The 17,931-nt window shown below is 60.7% G+C and overlaps 1 protein-coding gene across 1 annotated transcript in view; it reads left to right on the forward strand.

Moving 5' to 3' along the window:
• The window catches only part of DNAH1 (dynein axonemal heavy chain 1), a 73,251-nt gene extending 55,557 nt beyond the window's left edge, over positions 1–17,694 (forward strand). Inside the window, exons 48-77 of the mRNA XM_032411416.1 lie at positions 363–559; positions 981–1,116; positions 2,011–2,219; positions 2,332–2,503; positions 3,224–3,415; positions 3,774–3,884; positions 4,703–4,888; positions 5,305–5,496; positions 6,622–6,789; positions 6,889–7,080; positions 7,212–7,343; positions 7,806–7,931; positions 8,592–8,711; positions 8,834–8,983; positions 9,108–9,268; positions 10,082–10,307; positions 10,455–10,650; positions 10,941–11,092; positions 11,775–11,971; positions 12,219–12,367; positions 12,613–12,767; positions 12,849–12,980; positions 13,742–13,912; positions 14,000–14,179; positions 14,248–14,424; positions 15,048–15,218; positions 15,380–15,510; positions 15,870–16,221; positions 16,774–17,008; positions 17,552–17,694. Coding sequence (XP_032267307.1) covers positions 363–559; positions 981–1,116; positions 2,011–2,219; positions 2,332–2,503; positions 3,224–3,415; positions 3,774–3,884; positions 4,703–4,888; positions 5,305–5,496; positions 6,622–6,789; positions 6,889–7,080; positions 7,212–7,343; positions 7,806–7,931; positions 8,592–8,711; positions 8,834–8,983; positions 9,108–9,268; positions 10,082–10,307; positions 10,455–10,650; positions 10,941–11,092; positions 11,775–11,971; positions 12,219–12,367; positions 12,613–12,767; positions 12,849–12,980; positions 13,742–13,912; positions 14,000–14,179; positions 14,248–14,424; positions 15,048–15,218; positions 15,380–15,510; positions 15,870–16,221; positions 16,774–17,008; positions 17,552–17,673 — 5,190 coding nt within the window. The 3' untranslated portion in view covers positions 17,674–17,694. The remainder of the gene's footprint in view (positions 1–362; positions 560–980; positions 1,117–2,010; positions 2,220–2,331; positions 2,504–3,223; positions 3,416–3,773; positions 3,885–4,702; positions 4,889–5,304; positions 5,497–6,621; positions 6,790–6,888; positions 7,081–7,211; positions 7,344–7,805; positions 7,932–8,591; positions 8,712–8,833; positions 8,984–9,107; positions 9,269–10,081; positions 10,308–10,454; positions 10,651–10,940; positions 11,093–11,774; positions 11,972–12,218; positions 12,368–12,612; positions 12,768–12,848; positions 12,981–13,741; positions 13,913–13,999; positions 14,180–14,247; positions 14,425–15,047; positions 15,219–15,379; positions 15,511–15,869; positions 16,222–16,773; positions 17,009–17,551) is intronic.
• The last annotated feature ends 237 nt before the right edge of the window (positions 17,695–17,931 follow it).

Raw genomic sequence — 17,931 nt, forward strand, 5'->3', positions numbered from 1 at the left:
TTCTGAACAGGTCTGGCTTCCCGTTCCCCAACACTCAGGTGCCACTGCCACAGGCAGGGGCAGGGTCCAGGGTGGGCTGGACTCAACCCCATCCCAGTGTAGCATCCTAGAAAGTGGTCAGTCCTTCATGCCCAGGTTACTGTCAGTTGGGGTGGATGTTTGGAGGGATGGCTGGGACCGCGGGTGGGGGGGCCGGCCGTTGGGTGGGTCAGGTGCATAGGGCCGTACCCTTCTGAAGCCAGGCCCAACACCCCTCCCTACAGAGGAGCAGGGCTGGCCGTGGGAGGGGGTGTGTTCTGTTGGGGGTCCTAGTGCACAGGGATAGAGGGAGGACCCAGATCTCCCCATCTCCCTGGCCCCAGATGATGCAGGTGATTGAGGAGTACATGGAGGACTACAACCAGATCAACACAGCCAAGCTGAAGCTGGTCCTCTTCATGGATGCCGTGAGCCACATCTGCCGGATCAGCCGCACCCTGCGCCAGGCACTGGGCAATGCGCTCCTGCTGGGCGTGGGGGGCAGCGGCCGCAGCTCCCTCACGCGGCTGGCCTCGCACATGTGAGGGCCCCGGGCGTGCACAGCTAGGGGAGCTGGGGCCACCCTGGGCCAGGTCCCCCAGCCATGGGCTTCTGAACGCACTGGGCAGGGGACCCAGGCTCCAAGGAGAAGCAGCAGCAGTGCCCTGTGGCACTGTGGGGAGGGAGGCGTGGCTGCAGACCAGGAGGAATTCCTAGACGAGGTGGCCACGGCCTCCTCTCAGGATCAGAGCTGGGAGGATGGAAGCAAAGGGCTTTCCCGGCCATGGGAACAGCTTAGGCAGAGGTCTGGCGGTAAGAGAGCAGGTTCAGGGCCTGGAGCATCTGCAGATCTGCCCAGGATGGGAGCCAGACTCCAGATGGCGGGGGTGGGGTGTGGGCACCCATCACTTGGCACTTGGCCTCAAGCTCTGGCACGCCTCCACCCAAACTCCTGTCTCCAGGGCCGAGTACGAGTGCTTCCAGATCGAGCTATCCAAGAACTATGGCATGACTGAGTGGCGTGAAGATGTCAAGAAGATCTTGCTCAAGGCGGGCCTGCATGGCCTGCCCATCACCTTCTTGTTCTCCGACACTCAGGTGCCACTATCACAGGCAGGGGGCAGGGTCCAGGGTGGGCTGGATACAATCCCACCCCAGTGTGGCATTCTAGAAAGTGGTCAGTCCTTCATGCCCAGGTTACTGTCAGTTGGGGTGGATGTTTGGAGGGATGGCTGGGACCCGGGGCGGGGGGCCCACAATTGGGTGGGTCAGGTGCCTGGGGCCAAACCCAGCCTGTCAGAGCTAGGGAGGCACAGGTCACTACTGTACCCCAAGGGTAAAGAAGGCCCCTGGCACCATGGCTGACCACGAGTGGTACCACACTCACTGGCCAAGGGCTCCCCACCTCAGGACTCGTGCCCGAAGCACTGTGCCCATGATGCCCCTTTTGGGGGCTGCTCCCTCTAGAGCTCCCTAAGGGGGAATCCTGTCCCTAGGTCTCTAAGGGGAAGGGAGGTGGTGGCTCTGGGGTCTCAAAACAAGTAGAGCAGCACTTAAACCTGGCTGGTGGTTGAAATTGGGCCAAGCCCTGAAATGTGTCCCACTCTGTGCAGGGTCCCATCTGTTCCCAGCCCTGCCTCTACCCCCAGGGTCCCCTCATGTAGTCTGGCAAGGACCTATTTCTGCCTGTGGCCTGGTTTCCTCCTGTGAGGAAACTGAGGCATGGGGAGGCCTGGAAAGTGAGAGTAAGGTGCCACATCTCCCACCCAGGACCCAGGGCCCTTCCACAGCCCAGTGGTGATGATCAGAGTCTCTGCTGTAGGGCAGGCCTGGCTATAAGCCCTAGACTGTGAGTTGCGAGGTCACCTATATGACCCTGAGCTTCTTGGAGCCTGGTATGATCTGTAAAATGGGGCTGCTATGAAGATCCAGGGAGACAACACCCAGGGGCCATCATTAAAGCTTAGCTGTTGTACTCTCATCTCTCCCCAGATCAAGAATGAGTCTTTCCTGGAGGACATCAACAATGTCCTGAACTCGGGCGACATTCCCAACCTCTATAGCTCAGATGAGCAGGACCAGATTGTCAACACCATGCGGCCCTACATCCAGGAGCAGGGCCTGCAGCCCACCAAGGCCAACCTCATGGCCGCCTACACTGGGCGTGTGCGCAGCAATATCCACGTGGTGCTGTGTATGAGGTATGGGCAGCCATTGTGGCCATGCAGGGACGGCCCCCGGGCCTGCCATGAGGAGGGTCCTGGGCTCCTGGGGGTGGAAGTCAGTGACTCATTTGGCCTCCTGGTCCCCCAGCCCCATCGGAGAGGTCTTCCGAGCCCGTTTGAGGCAGTTCCCCTCCCTTGTCAACTGCTGTACCATTGACTGGTTTAACGAATGGCCGGCAGAGGCCCTGGAGTCTGTGGCTACCATGTTCCTGAATGAGATCCCAGACCTGGAAGCCAACTCTGAAGTAATTCGAGGACTGGTAGGTGTCTTGGTGAGGAGGAAACTGTCAGGGGGAACTGTTCAGGTTTGGGCTTACAGTCACTGGGGCCTGGGTGAGAGTCCCAGGCCCAACACCGATGGGCATTGGGGCAGACAACTTGACCTGTTCTAAGCCTGTTTCCTCATCTGTATCATGGGAGTGCCACAAGGTTGTCATGGTGATATACGATTGAAGACCACAGATGCCCGGGGGGTGGGGGGTGGGGGCTAGATTTGCCTGGTACAACCTGAGAGAGTGATGGTCACCTGGGGGCCAAGAACTAGAGTGAGCCTGTTTCCCTCTCCAGCTATGCTGAGGCCTTGGGCCCTCTGTTCCCCCAGGTCCAGCCTCCAAGGGGAGAGGGGGTCCCCCCTTAGGACTCTCAGAGAGAGGCAGGTCTTGGGAGCTGTGATGGGAGCATAGGGCCAAGATCTGGGAGACACCCGGGTCCACGTTCAGAGGCAGCTCTGCCCTTAACAGATGTGTGAACTTAAACGAGCCCCTTGACTTCTCTGGGTTGTAAGTTTTTCTTCTGCAGAATAGGTGATCTTGACCTGGAGGTTATGAGGATCATGGGAGACAGTGAGTGTGAGAGGCATTGAGGTTCCTACATGTGGCCCCCTCCTTGGGACCAGGCTGCAATGGCTTCAAGGGCACCCTTGCGCCCTGTCTTTGCTGGGGGCTCTACAAGGCTGGCATCAGTGGTCTCCCACCCCGCAGATCCAGGTTTGCGTATATATCCACCAGTCGGTGGCCAAGAAGTGTGTCGAGTACCTAGCCGAGCTGGCCCGTCACAACTACGTGACCCCCAAGAGCTACCTAGAGCTGCTTAATATTTTCTCCATCCTAATTGGGCAGAAGAAACAGGAGCTGAAAACCGCCAAGAACCGCATGAAGAGTGGTCTTGACAAGGTGGGCCAGGGTGGGCCTTTGTGGACAATGGCTAGCAGCCCATGGTTCTGCGTACTCTGGCTTAGCTCTGACCTGGAGAGGCCCAGCCCACCCTCTCAGTCAGCAGCCTGCAGTGTTTAAATGGGTAGCTTCCTCCCTTACCAAATGAACAAGGGCAAGGCCAAAGCAGGTCACCCCACAGATTTTCAGGGGACTGCTCCCTTCCTCCAGGGCTCACTGGGCAACAGGCCACAGCCTCTCACTCATGAGTGAGGGCCAGGCAGCCCTGCAGGACCCTCTCCCCAGTCCCCTCCACACTCGGCTCTCTTTCTGGTACCCTGTCACACCTGATTTCCTCTCTGTGCCCCCCATCCACCAGCTGCTGCGTACTTCCGAGGACGTGGCCAAGATGCAGGAGGAGCTGGAGATGATGCGCCCCCTGCTGGAAGAGGCTGCCAAGGACACCGTGCTGACCATGGAGCAGATCAAGGTGGGGGGCACTCCCTGGCCCTCTTCCCTGATGTCTGACCATGTCTGAGGATGCTAGGGGTCCCCATGCAACCATGAGGTCGCTGGCTGCCTGACCTCTGCAGGTTGCTTAGCTTCTCGGTGCCTGTTTTCCTCAGTCAGTAGTCCTTTGTTTATTCAACAAGAGTTTGCTTGGAACCTCTTCTCTGCCAGGCCCTGCACCGGGGCAGGGGATATGGTGAAGAGCAAGACAGGCAACCCAAACCCTGATAATCACAGCAGGGACAGAGTGGCAGGCCGCTGTGCGCAGCGGCCACCCCCAGGCGTGAAGCTGATCATAGAGGCTATGTGCATCATGAAGGGCATTAAGCCCAAGTGTCCCTCTGAGTCTCCATGAGATCCCCGAGTTTGCGGGCCGGCTGCGCCAGCAGACATCTCAGATTCGCAAGTTCGTCAGGACAGCTTCCTGGTAGAAGTAGTCACCTCCCGCTCTGCAAAGTCACTGTATTGCAAATGTTTCCAGCAGATGGAAAGAACGTGATGTGGGGGAGCGCCTTTCTCTGTGTTGCCTGGAGATGTCCTGAGGGCTTAGGGGGTCCTTCCCTGGAGGGCAGTTGTGCTCAAGCATGTAAAGCCCTGAGCCCCACGCTGGGACCACCATGAGCACTTGGAATGGGCTTCTCACATTCCCAGAGCTCCGAGAGGGCCCTTGGAGAAGGGGGCATCCCTGCTCTCATTTCCCTTGACCCCGGGGAGACTGAGATGCAGGGAGGAGAAAGGGGGGGACACACCTGTCCCCGACATGCCAGCAGCTGGGCCCTCCCTTTCTTTGGCCCCCAGGTGGACACAACCATTGCTCAGGAGACCCGGAATTCGGTGCAAGCAGAGGAGGCCAAGGCCAATGAGAAGGCCAGGAAGGCACAAGCTATTGCTGACGATGCCCAGAAGGATCTGGATGAGGCGCTGCCTGCCTTGGACGCAGCCCTGGCCAGCCTGCGCAACCTCAACAAGAATGATGTGACTGAGGTGGGTGGCCAGGCGGCTCCCGAAGTTCCCCCTTGGCATCTGTCCTGGTGGCTCTGGACCCCAGGCCCTCTCTCTCCACATCGCTTGGGGGTCACATGCTGAGAGGTGTGGGTAGAACTAGGGCTCGAAGCCAGCTGTCTGCCCTTACCTCCTTGCACAAGCCCCCATGGCCCAGACGGGCACATGGAGGGCTTTGGGTCCTGAGAAATGAGCATCTAGGACCTCATGGTCAGGCCTGGGTGAGGGGGAACAGAAGGAACCACAGGCCGAGGCAGACCTCGAGGGACAGCCAGGCATGCCCTTTGTGGTGGTAGGAACTGCGTTGGTGGGGTCCACCCTGTCTGACAGCTGTCCCTGCCCAGGGGTATCCAGGCAGTGATGGGTCTCCCCTTCCGCACTCTTGGCCCGACCCGCAGGTCCGGGCCATGCAGCGGCCACCCCCAGGCGTGAAGCTGGTCATGGAGGCTATGTGCATCATGAAGGGCATCAAGCCCAAGAAGGTGCCTGGAGAGAGGCCTGGCTCCAAGGTGGATGACTACTGGGAGCCGGGCAAGGGGCTGCTGCAGGACCCTGGCCGCTTCCTCGACAGCCTCTTCAAGTTTGACAAGGTGAGTGTGCCGGGTACAAAGCGAGCAGGCCCGTGAGTGAGGCAGGGAAGCAGGCAGAGGAGCCTGTCCCCCACCCCCCCAGTGGAGGGCTCTCTGTCCCGTCTCCCTTCACCTGAACACATGCAGCCCTGTGGCCGCACACAGCTGACTGGGACCATATCCTGGCCCCAGAGGAGCTCTCTGGCTGGTCACCCCAAAGCTCTGCAGCCTGGAGATCCTTCCTAGGACCCCCATGGCCTTGGCCTAGACTTGCACTGTCTATGCAGCCTCAGCTGAGGTTCTGCTTCTTCTGTCTGTCCCTGGGTTTCTCCGTCTGCTGTCTATCTGGGGCTCTCAGTATCCATGGCCATTTTCTTTCTTGGGGGCTGCTTCATGGTTAGGTCGACCTGGAGCCCACCACCCTCTTAGGGGACCTTCTTCAGCCCAGAAATTGGGTAGAGGACAACTGCCTGTGCACCCGCTGCCCCCCCCCCCCCACGCCATGAGGCAGTGTGGGGCCTCAGACACCCCAGGCCACGCTGGGAGGGTGGAGATAATGACCCATAGGTAGCAGGACGCCCTACAGACTTCCCCATTCTTCCTCCTCCACTTCCATCAGTCTAGAAACCAGAGGCCCCACACACCTAATTCAGCCCAAATCAGGAGTGCTCTCAGCCAGTGCTCAGGCTCCCGGGTCCCAGGCTCTGAGCTCTGGGAGTTCATGAACAATGCAGATTCCTGGGCTCATCCTGAACTACACGGTTGGACTGTCACCGGGGGGACGGGAACTCTGGGTTGTGATGAGCTCTCGGGGTGAGGATTGAACTTGAGCCTGGTTGGGCATCAGAATCACTCGCTGGTCTCCACACCTGTCAGGAGCAGCCCTTGTCGCTAAGTGAGTTTTTAATGGGACCTGCACATTACCAGACCTTGAGACTGCACGGTTTCTTGTGGACGAAGTCTCTAATCGTATTATCTGAAATCCTGGATCCTTTCTGGACTGTGTTTATTCCCTGAGGAAGATACCTGTATTGAAGCCTACACAGGGCAGGGGGCTCAGAGCCCGAGCAGGGTGTTCCTGAGCAGGCCCCACCACCGCTTCCTTGCTGGAAACAGCCCCCTGATGCCCCTGGTTCCCCTCCCCAGGACAACATCGGGGAGGCGGTGATCAAAGCCGTCCAGCCGTACATTGACAACGAGGAGTTCCAGCCGGCTGCGATTGCCAAGGTATCCAAGGCCTGCACCTCCATCTGCCAGTGGGTGCGCGCCATGCACAAGTACCACTTCGTGGCCAAGGCCGTGGAGCCCAAGCGGGTGAGGCCTGGGTCCAGCTTGGGGGGGGGGGGCAGGGGGGGAAGGGGAGGGCTCTCCCGGGGCCGCTCCGCAAGCTGGCCCTGGGCCCTGTGCCTGCAGCAAGCCCTGCGGGAGGCCCAGGACGACCTGGAGGTGACACAGAGGATCCTGGAGGAGGCCAAGCAGCGCCTGCGCGAGGTGGAGGACGGCATCGCCACGATGCAGACCAAGTACCGGGAATGCATCGCCAAGAAGGAGGAGCTGGAGCTGAAGTGCGAGCAGTGCGAGCAGCGGCTGGGCCGGGCGGACAAGGTCAGCATATCCCGCGGGGAGGGCCTGTGGGCTGCGAGGGTCTGGCGGGGGGCGGGGGTGCAGGGCCTACACCCCTTCCCCAGCCCCTGGCCTGGCCAACCGCAGCCCACCCCCCGGGGCTGCCTCTGCAGCTCATCAACGGGCTGTCGGATGAGAAGGTGCGCTGGCAGGAGACCGTGGAGAACCTGGAGCATATGCTTGGCAACATCTCTGGTGACGTGCTGGTGGCCGCTGGCTTTGTGGCCTACCTGGGACCCTTCACGGTGAGGAGCCTTCCAGCCCTCCCTGCGACAGCCTCACCTCCACGAGGGGCAGCCTGCAGGGCGGCTCTTCCCCCACGCACTCACTCAGCTTCTCAGCCTCCCCATCCGAACCAGGTGCTGTTCTAGGCATGGAAACAGCCAGAAAACCCGCCCTGGCGGGGCTGGCCTTCTAGTGGGAAACCTGAGCTCGCACTTGCATGCTTGCTGGGTGCATCTCACTCGGTCCTCACAGCCTCCTTGACAGGTGGGCCTATTGTCATCACGCCTGTTTCACAGAGGAGGGGCTGAGGTTTATGGAGGCCAAGGAAGTCACCCAAAGTGGGACCTGAGTGCGAGTGTCTGACTCCACGTCTGAGCTCTACCTCTGTGTGCAACTACTGAGTGCTGGGGGACTGGGGCTGGGGGGTGGGAGGGCATCCCACGTGTCTTGGTGGGGTGGCCCTGAGTCTGGCGTCTCCCCAGGGCCAGTACCGCACAGTGCTCTATGACCACTGGGTCAAGCAGCTCACAAGACACAAGGTCCCGCACACTTGGGAGCCCACGCTCATCGGGACGCTGGGAAACCCTGTGAAGATCCGCTCGTGGCAGGTGCCTACCTGGGAAGGGGGAGGGCTGGAGTGACTGGGCTGAGCCAGGAGCCTCCTGCTCCCCCCCCCCACCCTCTTTCCGGGACCTGCCTAGAGATGACTCCCCTGACCTGCCTGGGCCCAGCAAGAGGCTGTGGGTAGGAGAGGAGTGAGCTGACACAGTGTGGCACAGATCTAGCTAACTGGGGCAGAGAATTCAAGGGGTGCTTGTCAGAGTGGGCTGGGGGAGGAGAGCAGCATCCAGGGTGAGGTTAAGAAAGTTTTCCCCAAAAAAGTCAGATTTGAGCTAGACCCTAAAGGACAGGTAAAGTTGGCTCGGGCAGAAAACCCAGAGGCTTTTGGCAGAGGCCAAGGGAGAGCATAGGCCAGGATACTGATGGCCTGTGGGCTCTGGGGAGATGGTCTGACTGAGGGGGGACTCCGTAGGCAAGAGGGCAGAGAGGCCAGAGAAGGAGGGTGTCGGGATCCAGCCGAGGAGCAGGAGAGAGTAGGGAGCCCTGTGGGCTCACACCTGTGCCCACTGTCACCTGCGCCTACCTCCACGGGGGAGCCATAAGGAGAGGGAAGAGATAGCCAAGCATGAAGCTGGGAGTAGCTAGCACCCCAGCTGACCCTGCTTGTGTGACAACCCTGACCCAGTCTGGCACCTGATGCCCCACAGATTGCTGGCCTCCCCAATGACACACTGTCAGTGGAGAACGGGGTCATCAACCAGTTCTCCCAGCGCTGGACCCACTTCATTGACCCTCAGGGCCAGGCCAACAAATGGATCAAGAACATGGTGAGCCCACCTGCCTGGTGCCACCACCCCTTGCAGCCGGGCTTAGCAGGTGCAGGGACAGGAGCTGAGCCTCGGGCGGGCTGGCAGCTCCCACAGCCCCCACTCGCCCCCTCTGCCCACAGGAGAAGGACAGTGGGCTGGATGTGTTCAAGCTGAGTGACCGAGACTTCCTGCGCAGCATGGAAAATGCCATCCGCTTTGGCAAGCCCTGCCTTCTGGAGAATGTGGGCGAGGAGCTGGACCCGGCCCTGGAGCCTGTGCTGCTCAAGCAGGTGGGCCTGCAGCGGCAGGGGAGTGGGGGCAGCCTGTCAGGCTGGACAGGGGACAGGGCAGCCCCATTCACTGCCTCCCCGGTGAAGCCCGGGCCACAGCGCTTGCCCATCCCACCCACCATAGACATACAAGCAGCAGGGGAACACAGTGCTGAAGCTGGGGGACACGGTGATCCCCTACCATGAGGACTTCAGGATGTATATCACCACCAAGCTGCCCAACCCACACTACACACCTGAGATCTCCACTAAACTCACCCTCATCAACTTCACCCTGTCGCCCAGGTAAGCCCCCAGGCCCCAGACCCAGAGCATCAGCTCTGCCTGGCTGCCTCTCGCCCACCCGCAGGCCAAGACACTGTGGGTCTTTCCCAGAGTCTCCAGCAGCTTCTTCTAAGGTGCTCTGGCGTCCCAGGTCTTTCTAGCACCTCCACCAGCTCCCCTTACCTGCCACCATTTCCAGCTAAGAACCCCCACCCCCAAGATCAAGAGCCCTTGATCATTGGTCAGGACCCCTCAGCCTCCCTGGTCAGCCCCATCGTGGCCGGGTACCCTTCCCGCACAGCTCAGCCCTTGCCAGCCCCTTGTGCACTCACCCCCAGAGCTGTCCCGGAGCCCTGAGTCAGGCACACCCTGACACCTCGCACCCAGGCCCTGTTTCCTGCCTTGCTGCCGTGCACAAGTGCCAGGCTCATGGGTACACTTTGCTGGCCACCCGCACAGAGCCCACAGGCCCACTCCACACTCAGGCCCTCATGGCAGTGGCCACCATGAACCTCTCCGCAGACGAGGTGGTGAAAGGCCTATCCCCTGCCCGTCACCCAGCCCCCTCCTGCCGAGAGGAAGTTTTTCAGCGACCCCAGCAACTCACATATTGAACCACCTGACCCCTTCTGGGATTCCAGGCTGCCACCTGGGGTCTCACTGAGAACTGGTCACTCTGCAGGCAGGCTCTGCATTAGCCCTGCAGCCCAAGACAGAGGCTAGGCCTCCCAGCTCTCGGAGCCCTGGGGGCACAGGTAGATAGGTGAGCAGGCTCAAGGCTGACCCTCTGGAGCCTACCAGGTGTTCCAGACATGCTGTCCCTTCCCCTGGCAGTGGCCTAGAGGACCAGCTGCTGGGCAAGGTAGTGGCCGAGGAGCGGCCAGACCTGGAGGAAGCTAAGAACCAGCTGATTGTCAGTAATGCCAAGATGCGCCAGGAGCTGAAGGACATCGAAGACCAGATCCTGTACAGGCTCAGTTCCTCCGAAGGCAACCCTGTGGATGACATGGAGCTCATCAAGGTGCTGGAGGCTTCCAAGATGAAGGCTGCTGAGATCCAGGTCAGCAATGGCCTGCCCTGCCTGCGACTCCTGCCTCTACCCAGCCCCCGACCAGCCCCAGGCCTGAGCCCTGTCCCCACCCACGTTGCCTGCCACCCTCCACCAGCCAGCCTGGGCCTGATCACCTCTCCCGTGCTGCACCTCCAGGCCAAAGTCAGGATCGCAGAGCAGACGGAGAAGGACATTGACCTCACGCGCATGGAGTACATTCCCGTGGCCGTCCGCACCCAGATCCTTTTCTTCTGTGTGTCTGACCTGGCCAACGTGGACCCCATGTACCAGTACTCCCTGGAGTGGTTTCTCAGCATCTTCCTCTCGGGCATCGCCAACTCGGAGAGGGCAGGTAGCCCGGGCATGCGTGCACACGGACACAGATGCTGGGCTTCCAGCCTGGCACAGATGTGACACGGGGACATGCATATGTAAACTTGCACATTCTCTCAGATCAGGTGTAACAACACACCCCCTCCCTACCCTCCTCAGAGCCCCTTTACTGGCAACTCCGTAGGCCCCAAAGGGAGGCCCAGATGGCCCCCGTGGCTGTGGGACAGACTGGCTGGCCTGGGCCGAGCCCCGGGGATCTCGCTCCCCTCACCCCTCCCCACGCACTGCCGTCCCCTCCCTGCCGTGCAGACAACCTGAAGAAGCGTATCGCCAACATCAACCGCCACCTGACCTACGACCTCTACAGCAATGTCTGCCGCAGCCTCTTTGAGAAGCACAAGCTGATGTTTGCCTTCCTGCTGTGTGTCCGCATCATGATGAATGAGGACAAGATCGACCAGGTACGCGAGCAGAGAGGCAACCAGCTGGCTGGGCCGGTGACCCAGGACAGATGGCCTGACGAGGTGCCCTGTGGCAGGGCCTGGGAGAACAGGGTAAAAGGAAAGAGAGGGCCGGGCATGAGGGCACAGCGAGAGCAAGGGGTAGAGGCCTCAGGAAACAGTTCCTTACTTAAAACAGCCGGGAGACCCTGGGTTCACTGTGGTCCCCGCTGTCCTGTGAGCACAGCCTTCTCGGAGCCAAGTGAGCAGAGACTGTCCTGAGCCTCCCAGCTCGTGCTCTCATGAGCCCCAGGTATCTGCCAAGTGTTGGAAATCACCGCGGAGGGAGCGAGCGTTACCGCATTACGGCTACTCCGGCTCGAGCCCTATCTGTGTGCAGGTGCCAGGCTAACGGGTACATTCTTACCTAACCCCCAAAACCCTTGGGAAGCAGCTGAGATTCTCATTCTTCCTACTTTCCAAAATGAGGAGACTGCGGCTCAGAGAGGTCACATCCTCTGCCTAAGGACACACAGCCAGGAAAATGTGGAACGGGGACACTGACCCAGACCGGTCTGACTGCCAGCCCCAGGGAGGACTCCGTTTCTCTGGCTGAGGGTGGTGGTGGGGGGGGCATTGCTGGCTGGGGTGCCAGAGGCAGGTCACGGGGCCTGGGCACTAGGCTCCCCCTGTCCCCTGCCAGGGCGAGTGGCGCTACCTCCTGTCCGGAGGCTCCATCCAGGTCATGACTGAGAACCCGGCGCCTGACTGGCTGTCCGACCGGGCCTGGCGAGATATCCTGGCTCTCTCAAACCTGCCAACCTTCTCCTCTTTTGCCGAAGACTTCCCAAAGCACCTCTCAGAATTCCAGTCCATCTTTGACAGCCTCGAGCCCCACCGGTGAGCTGTGCCCCAGGGGGTCGCAGGGTGGGCACACGGAGGGGTGAGACCCCAGGGACAGGCCCGCCCAGGAGGTTTCTCTGAGGAGCCACCCAGGGGTGCCCTGCAGCTGTGGCTCCATCCCTCTGTGCCCCGGGCCATGTACCCTGCAGGCCCTCCACTCTCCCCGGCCATCCAGCCAGCAGAGTCCCTGGGGCCAGTGCCCTCCCACAGGTCAGCTCTCAGGGGGACATGGGCACTGTCGCAGGGAGCCCTTGCCTGGCATCTGGGATAAGTACCTGGACCAGTTCCAGAAGCTGCTGGTTCTCCGTTGCCTGCGTGGGGACAAGGTTACCAATGCCATGCAGGATTTCGTGGCCACCAACCTGGAGCCACGCTTCATTGAGCCCCAGGCAAGTGCCATCAGCCGGTGTCCTGGAGTAATCCCCACCTCTGGGTCCTGGGGGCCTGGCTGCACCTGGACAGACCATGTTGCAGCCTTGGTCAGGCTGGGACTCCTAACCACACCCTCCAAAGGCTCTGGGAGGTTCCAGGCCCCACCGGGAAGCCTCCCTGGAAGCCCCAGGACCCCCTGCCTTGCCTTGGTCCCTGCCCTCCCTCAGCCCCAGGTGACCCAGCATCTCTCCCTGACCTGCAGGCAGCCGACCTGTCAGTGGTGTTCAAAGACTCCAGCTCCACCACGCCCCTCATCTTTGTGCTGTCGCCTGGCACCGACCCTGCTGCCGACCTCTACAAGTTTGCCGAAGAGATGAAGTTCTCCAAGAAGCTCTCTGCCATCTCCCTGGGCCAGGGCCAGGTAAGGACCGGGTGGGCAGGGGCGGAGGTCTGGAGGCTGGGCCGGTTGGCACCTCGCCGCTCAGCACTCCCGCCCCCACAGGGCCCTCGGGCAGAAGCCATGATGCGCAGCTCCATAGAGAGGGGCAAGTGGGTCTTCTTCCAGAATTGCCACCTGGCACCGAGCTGGATGCCGGCCCTGGAGCGCCTCATCGAGCACATCAACCCCGATAAGGTGTGCTGCCCCCACCTGCCACAGACCCAGTGGCCTCCTTCACTGAAGGGGCTACCGACACGTCCATCCAGGCCTGACGAGGCTGAATGAGATCGTCCCACAGAGCCCCCAGCCCAGCCTGGGCACACAGCACTCAGGAAGTGATATATGAAACAAGCCTCAGCTAGATTTATCTTCTCAGCAGCTCCTCGCGTTACTGCTACCAGTGGTGATGTGACTTGCCCACGTCCACCCAGCGTGGACTGGTGACGCTGAGACTTGCCAAAGCCCATATTCTTTTTTTTCCCCCTTGGGGTGGGGTTGGGGGGCAGAGGGAGAGAGAGACAGAATCCCATGCAGGCTCCAGGCCCAGCGCAGAGACGATGCGGGGCTTGATCTCACGACCCTGAGACCATGACCTGATAAAACCGATATTCTTTTTTTTTTTTTTTAATTTTATTTATTTATTTGTCAGAGAGAGAGCACAAGCAGGGGAAGCTGCAGGCAGAGGCAGAGGGAGAAGCAGCCTTCCTGCTGAGCAAGAAGCCCGATGCGGGACTTGATCCCAGGACCCTGGGATCATGACCTGAGCTGAAGGCAGCTGCTTAACCGAATGAGCCACCCAGGCGCCCCAAAACCGATATTCTTAATCAGTGGTCTGCGCAGCCTGGCCTGGCCCGGCCCACCCAGGGGGAGGGTCAAGCTGCCGGTGGCCCAGGGAACCTGGTGTGGGGCAGCCACCAGGCGTGGGTCCCCATGCTCACGTGGTACGTGGCCACCAGGTGCACCGGGACTTCCGCCTGTGGCTCACCAGCCTGCCCAGCAACAAGTTCCCAGTGTCCATCCTGCAGAATGGCTCCAAGATGACCATTGAGCCGCCACGTGGCGTCAAGGCCAACCTGCTCAAGTCTTACAGCAGCCTGAGCGACAACTTCCTCAACTCCTGCCACAAGGTGAAGCGCAGGGGTGCACGCTCCCTGCCCCCCACCACTGCCTCAGCCTGGGCCCGCCCCTCACTCCCTGCCCCCTGCCTCTTGCAGGTGTTGGAGTTCAAGTCCCTGCTGCTGTCTCTGTGCCTGTTCCACGGGAATGCGCTGGAGCGCCGCAAGTTTGGGCCCCTGGGCTTCAACATCCCCTACGAGTTCACAGACGGGGACCTGCGCATCTGTATCAGCCAGCTCAAGATGTTCCTGGACGAGTATGACGACATCCCCTACAAGGTGGGCCGGGGACAGGCTGAGGCGGGGCGCTGGGCGCTTGTGGGGGCCCTCACCCATCCGCCCCGTAGGTCCTCAAGTACACGGCCGGGGAGATCAACTACGGGGGCCGTGTCACGGATGACTGGGACCGTCGCTGCGTCATGAACATCCTGGAGGACTACTACAGCCCCTCCGTGCTCTTCCACGATCACAGCTACAGCGCCTCGGGCATCTACCACCAGATCCAGCCTACCTACGACCTCAACGTGAGCGCGCCCCCCCCCCCCACGGCCGCGGGCAGCCAGCCAGGCTGGGTTGCGGGGGTGCCATGAACACCTGGGAGCTGGGTGAGAGGAGGCGTGGCCCCGGCCCCCCAGCCGCTGCTGTTCACGGATTACTCCCTCCCACAAAGAGAGCCACAGGGAGGGAGGCGGACCCAGTCCCTGCCCCCTGGAGCTCGGGCTCTGTGGGGAGAGGCGACGTCTGGCTGCTCAGCCACTGCCTGAGTGTAATTACTCAGTCGAGGCAGGGCAGCCTCTCCAAGGGTCCCAGAGGAAATGGTGCTTCGGCTAAGACGTGTGCAGGGAGGCTGCAGGGCCGGGGTGTGTGTCGGAGTGTGGGTCACGATTGTAAGGAGGGGAGCGTCACTGATTGGAGCGGCTGAATGAAGGAGCGGGGGCGGGGGGGGGGGGAGGATGCCAGCAGGCAGAGGGCTGGGAGGGAAGCGAGGGCTCCCCACACAGCGCCTCAGAAGCCATGCAGCTCTAAGAAGAGGGAGATGCGTAAGGGTTCCAAGTCGGGGAGGCAAGTGGGAGTTGTGCCCAATTGGAGGACCCCCCACAGGCTGGGGGTAGAGTGAGGTTTCAGTTGTGGCCCTCCTACCCTCCAGGGCTACCTCTCCTACATCAAAGGCCTCCCTCTCAATGACATGCCTGAGATCTTTGGCCTGCACGACAATGCCAACATCACCTTCGCCCAGAATGAGACTTACGGCCTGCTCGGTGCCATCATCCAGCTGCAGCCCAAATCGTCCTCTGTGGGCGGCCAGGGCCGGGAGGAGGTAGGTGGCATCAGGGGAAAGGCGCGCACGCGTTGGGCAGGGCCAGTCTCCCACCCACTATCCCGCCTGCTCCCCCGTGGGAAGGAACTCTGTGCATGTGGAATCCTGCAGGAATTAAGGGGTGCTGGCCCTGACCCCCGCGTGTCCCTTTGCCCCCACAGATAGTGGAGGATGTGGCCCACAATATTCTGCTCCAGATTCCTGAGCCCATCAACTTGCAGCTGGTGATGGCCAAGTACCCCGTGCTGTATGAGGAGTCAATGAACACAGTGCTAGTACAGGAGGTCATCCGGTAATCCCCCTGCCACCCCCAGCCCTGACTTATTACGGAGAGTTATTATTATAGAGAAATGTCAGCAACGGCTACTCTGGGCCGGGTGCCGTGCCGCGTCTATGCTCTAACCCAGCTACGTTTTATTGTCCCCACTTCATAGATGAGTACACCAAGGCCCGAAACGGTGAAGTGGCCTAAGGTTACATGTTTGCTAAGGAGCAGAGCTGAGATCAGTACCTAGGCTGCCCGACTCAGCTCCGTGCTCTTAGCCCCCACGCTGGGCCACTGTTTTTCTGTCTGTGGCCTACAAGTGGGGTGTACAGATACTGCTGTAGAACCCCCAGCCTCTGCTTGCTTCCTTGCCGCTCGCCCCACAGGTACAACCGGCTGCTGCAGGTGATCACAGAGACGCTGCGAGACCTGCTCAAGGCACTCAAGGGGCTGGTGGTGATGTCCTCACAGCTGGAGCTGATGGCCACCAGCCTGTACAACAACATCGTGCCTGAGCTCTGGAACGCGAAGGCCTACCCATCGCTCAAGCCGCTGTCCTCATGGGTCATGGACCTGATGCAGCGCCTGGACTTCCTGCAGGCCTGGATCCAAGGGGGCATCCCAGCTGTCTTCTGGATCAGTGGCTTCTTCTTCCCCCAGGCCTTCCTGACAGGCACACTGCAGAACTTTGCCCGCAAGTCTGTCATCTCCATTGACACCATCTCGTTTGATTTCAAGGTTTGCACACAGCCAAAGTCAGGCCAGGGTCAGGCTGGAGTATGGCCTGGGTCAGGCCCCTAGTACTTACAGGGGCCAGGCAGGAGGGGCGCCGAGGCCACAGCTGGCTGCCAGTCGGGGGTCCTCAGTGGGTCTTGGGGGGCAGGGAGAGCCAAGCCAGAAGTGGCTATGAACCCCGAAGAAATCCCTAGGGGCTGGACACAGACTGCAGGCTGCCAACTAAAATGGTGGGTGAGTGGGTTGCCTGGGTGGCTCAGTCGGTTAAGCATCTGCCTTCGGCTCAGGTCATGATCCTGGGCTGCTGGGATCGAGCCCCGCATCGGGCTCCCTGCTCAGCGGGAAGTCTGCTTCTCCCTCTCCCTCTGCCCCTCACCCTGCTCGTGTTCTCTCTCTCGTTCTCAAATAAATAAATAAAAATCTTAGAAAAGCAGATAAATAAAACAAAACAAAATGGTGGGTGAGTAATGGGCGGGTGGGCAGGACTCTCAGGAGGGAGTTTGTGCCTCTTGAGCCCAGTCCACGTGCGGGGGCATGTCCGTGCGCCCACCACAGGTAATGCACCAGTCAGTGCCAGAGCTCAAGAAAAGGCCCAGTGAGGGGTGCTACATCCATGGACTGTTCCTGGAAGGTGCCCGCTGGGACCCTGCAGCCTTCCAGCTGGCTGAATCTCGGCCCAAGGAGCTATACACAGAGATGGCTGTCATCTGGCTTCTGCCGACGCAGAACCGCAAGATCCAGAACCAGGACTTCTACCTGTGCCCCATCTACAAGACGCTGACCCGAGCGGGTACGGGCCCAGGGTGGGGAACCTGCACCATGGGTGGGGGCCCAGGACTGGGCCAGCCTAACTGGTCAGGTTAGCTGAACAGAATGGCTGAGAGAGGCCGGTCAGCCCTCCTGAGAGTGAGCAGGCCAGGCCAGAGCTGGACCACCAGCAGGCAGGGAGGGTAATGCCCAGAGCTTGGGCTCAGTCTGTGGTAAGTGGCCCCTGAGCTCCCCATCCTCTTGCCTCCCTCAGCAGACCCACCTGGGTCTTGGGAGCCCCAGTATGCTAATGAAGGTTCAGAGTAGGTAAGGGAGACTTAGCGGGGAGGTGGGCCTGTGCTGGGTCCAACAGGGAATGAGCAGTGGCCCCAACTCTCCCATTCCTGTCCTCAACTGTCAGTGTAATAACCCTGGGCAGGCCTGAGCCTTGGCCGGACCCATTCACCAGGCAGGTTTCCTCTCGGGTCAGGGCCCCTGCTTGCCACCGTCTCAATCTGCTGAGTCCATTGCCTTTACCCTGTTCCTACTCTTGTGACAGACAACCCTCCCTTCTTGTCTGCTCCAGGAACACTATCGACCACAGGCCACTCCACCAACTACATCATTGCCGTGGAGCTCCCCTCCGATCAGCCCCAGCAACACTGGATAAAGCGCGGTGTGGCTCTCATCTGTGCCCTGGATTACTAGACTCAGGACAGAAGAGCTGGGGCCATTAAAGCCGTTTTCTAAGCAGTCCAGCTGGGCCCCCGCTGCTCATGTCTGTGCCCCTCCGCAGGATTCACTGCCGGGGCAGCGGTGGGGGTGAGGGGCTGCGGCGGCCTCGGGAGTGAGGGTGCTTAGCAGCTTTGGCCTGCTGGACCTGTCCAAATGCAACAAGGGTAGAGCTGCGCCCTCCAAGGGGACCCCTCCAGGGACAGTGCACCGGGCGAGACTAGAGGCTACCTC

Source organism: Phoca vitulina, unplaced genomic scaffold (genome assembly GCF_004348235.1).
Source record: "Phoca vitulina isolate PV1807 unplaced genomic scaffold, GSC_HSeal_1.0 scaffold13, whole genome shotgun sequence".
NCBI classification, from domain to species: domain Eukaryota; kingdom Metazoa; phylum Chordata; class Mammalia; order Carnivora; family Phocidae; genus Phoca; species Phoca vitulina.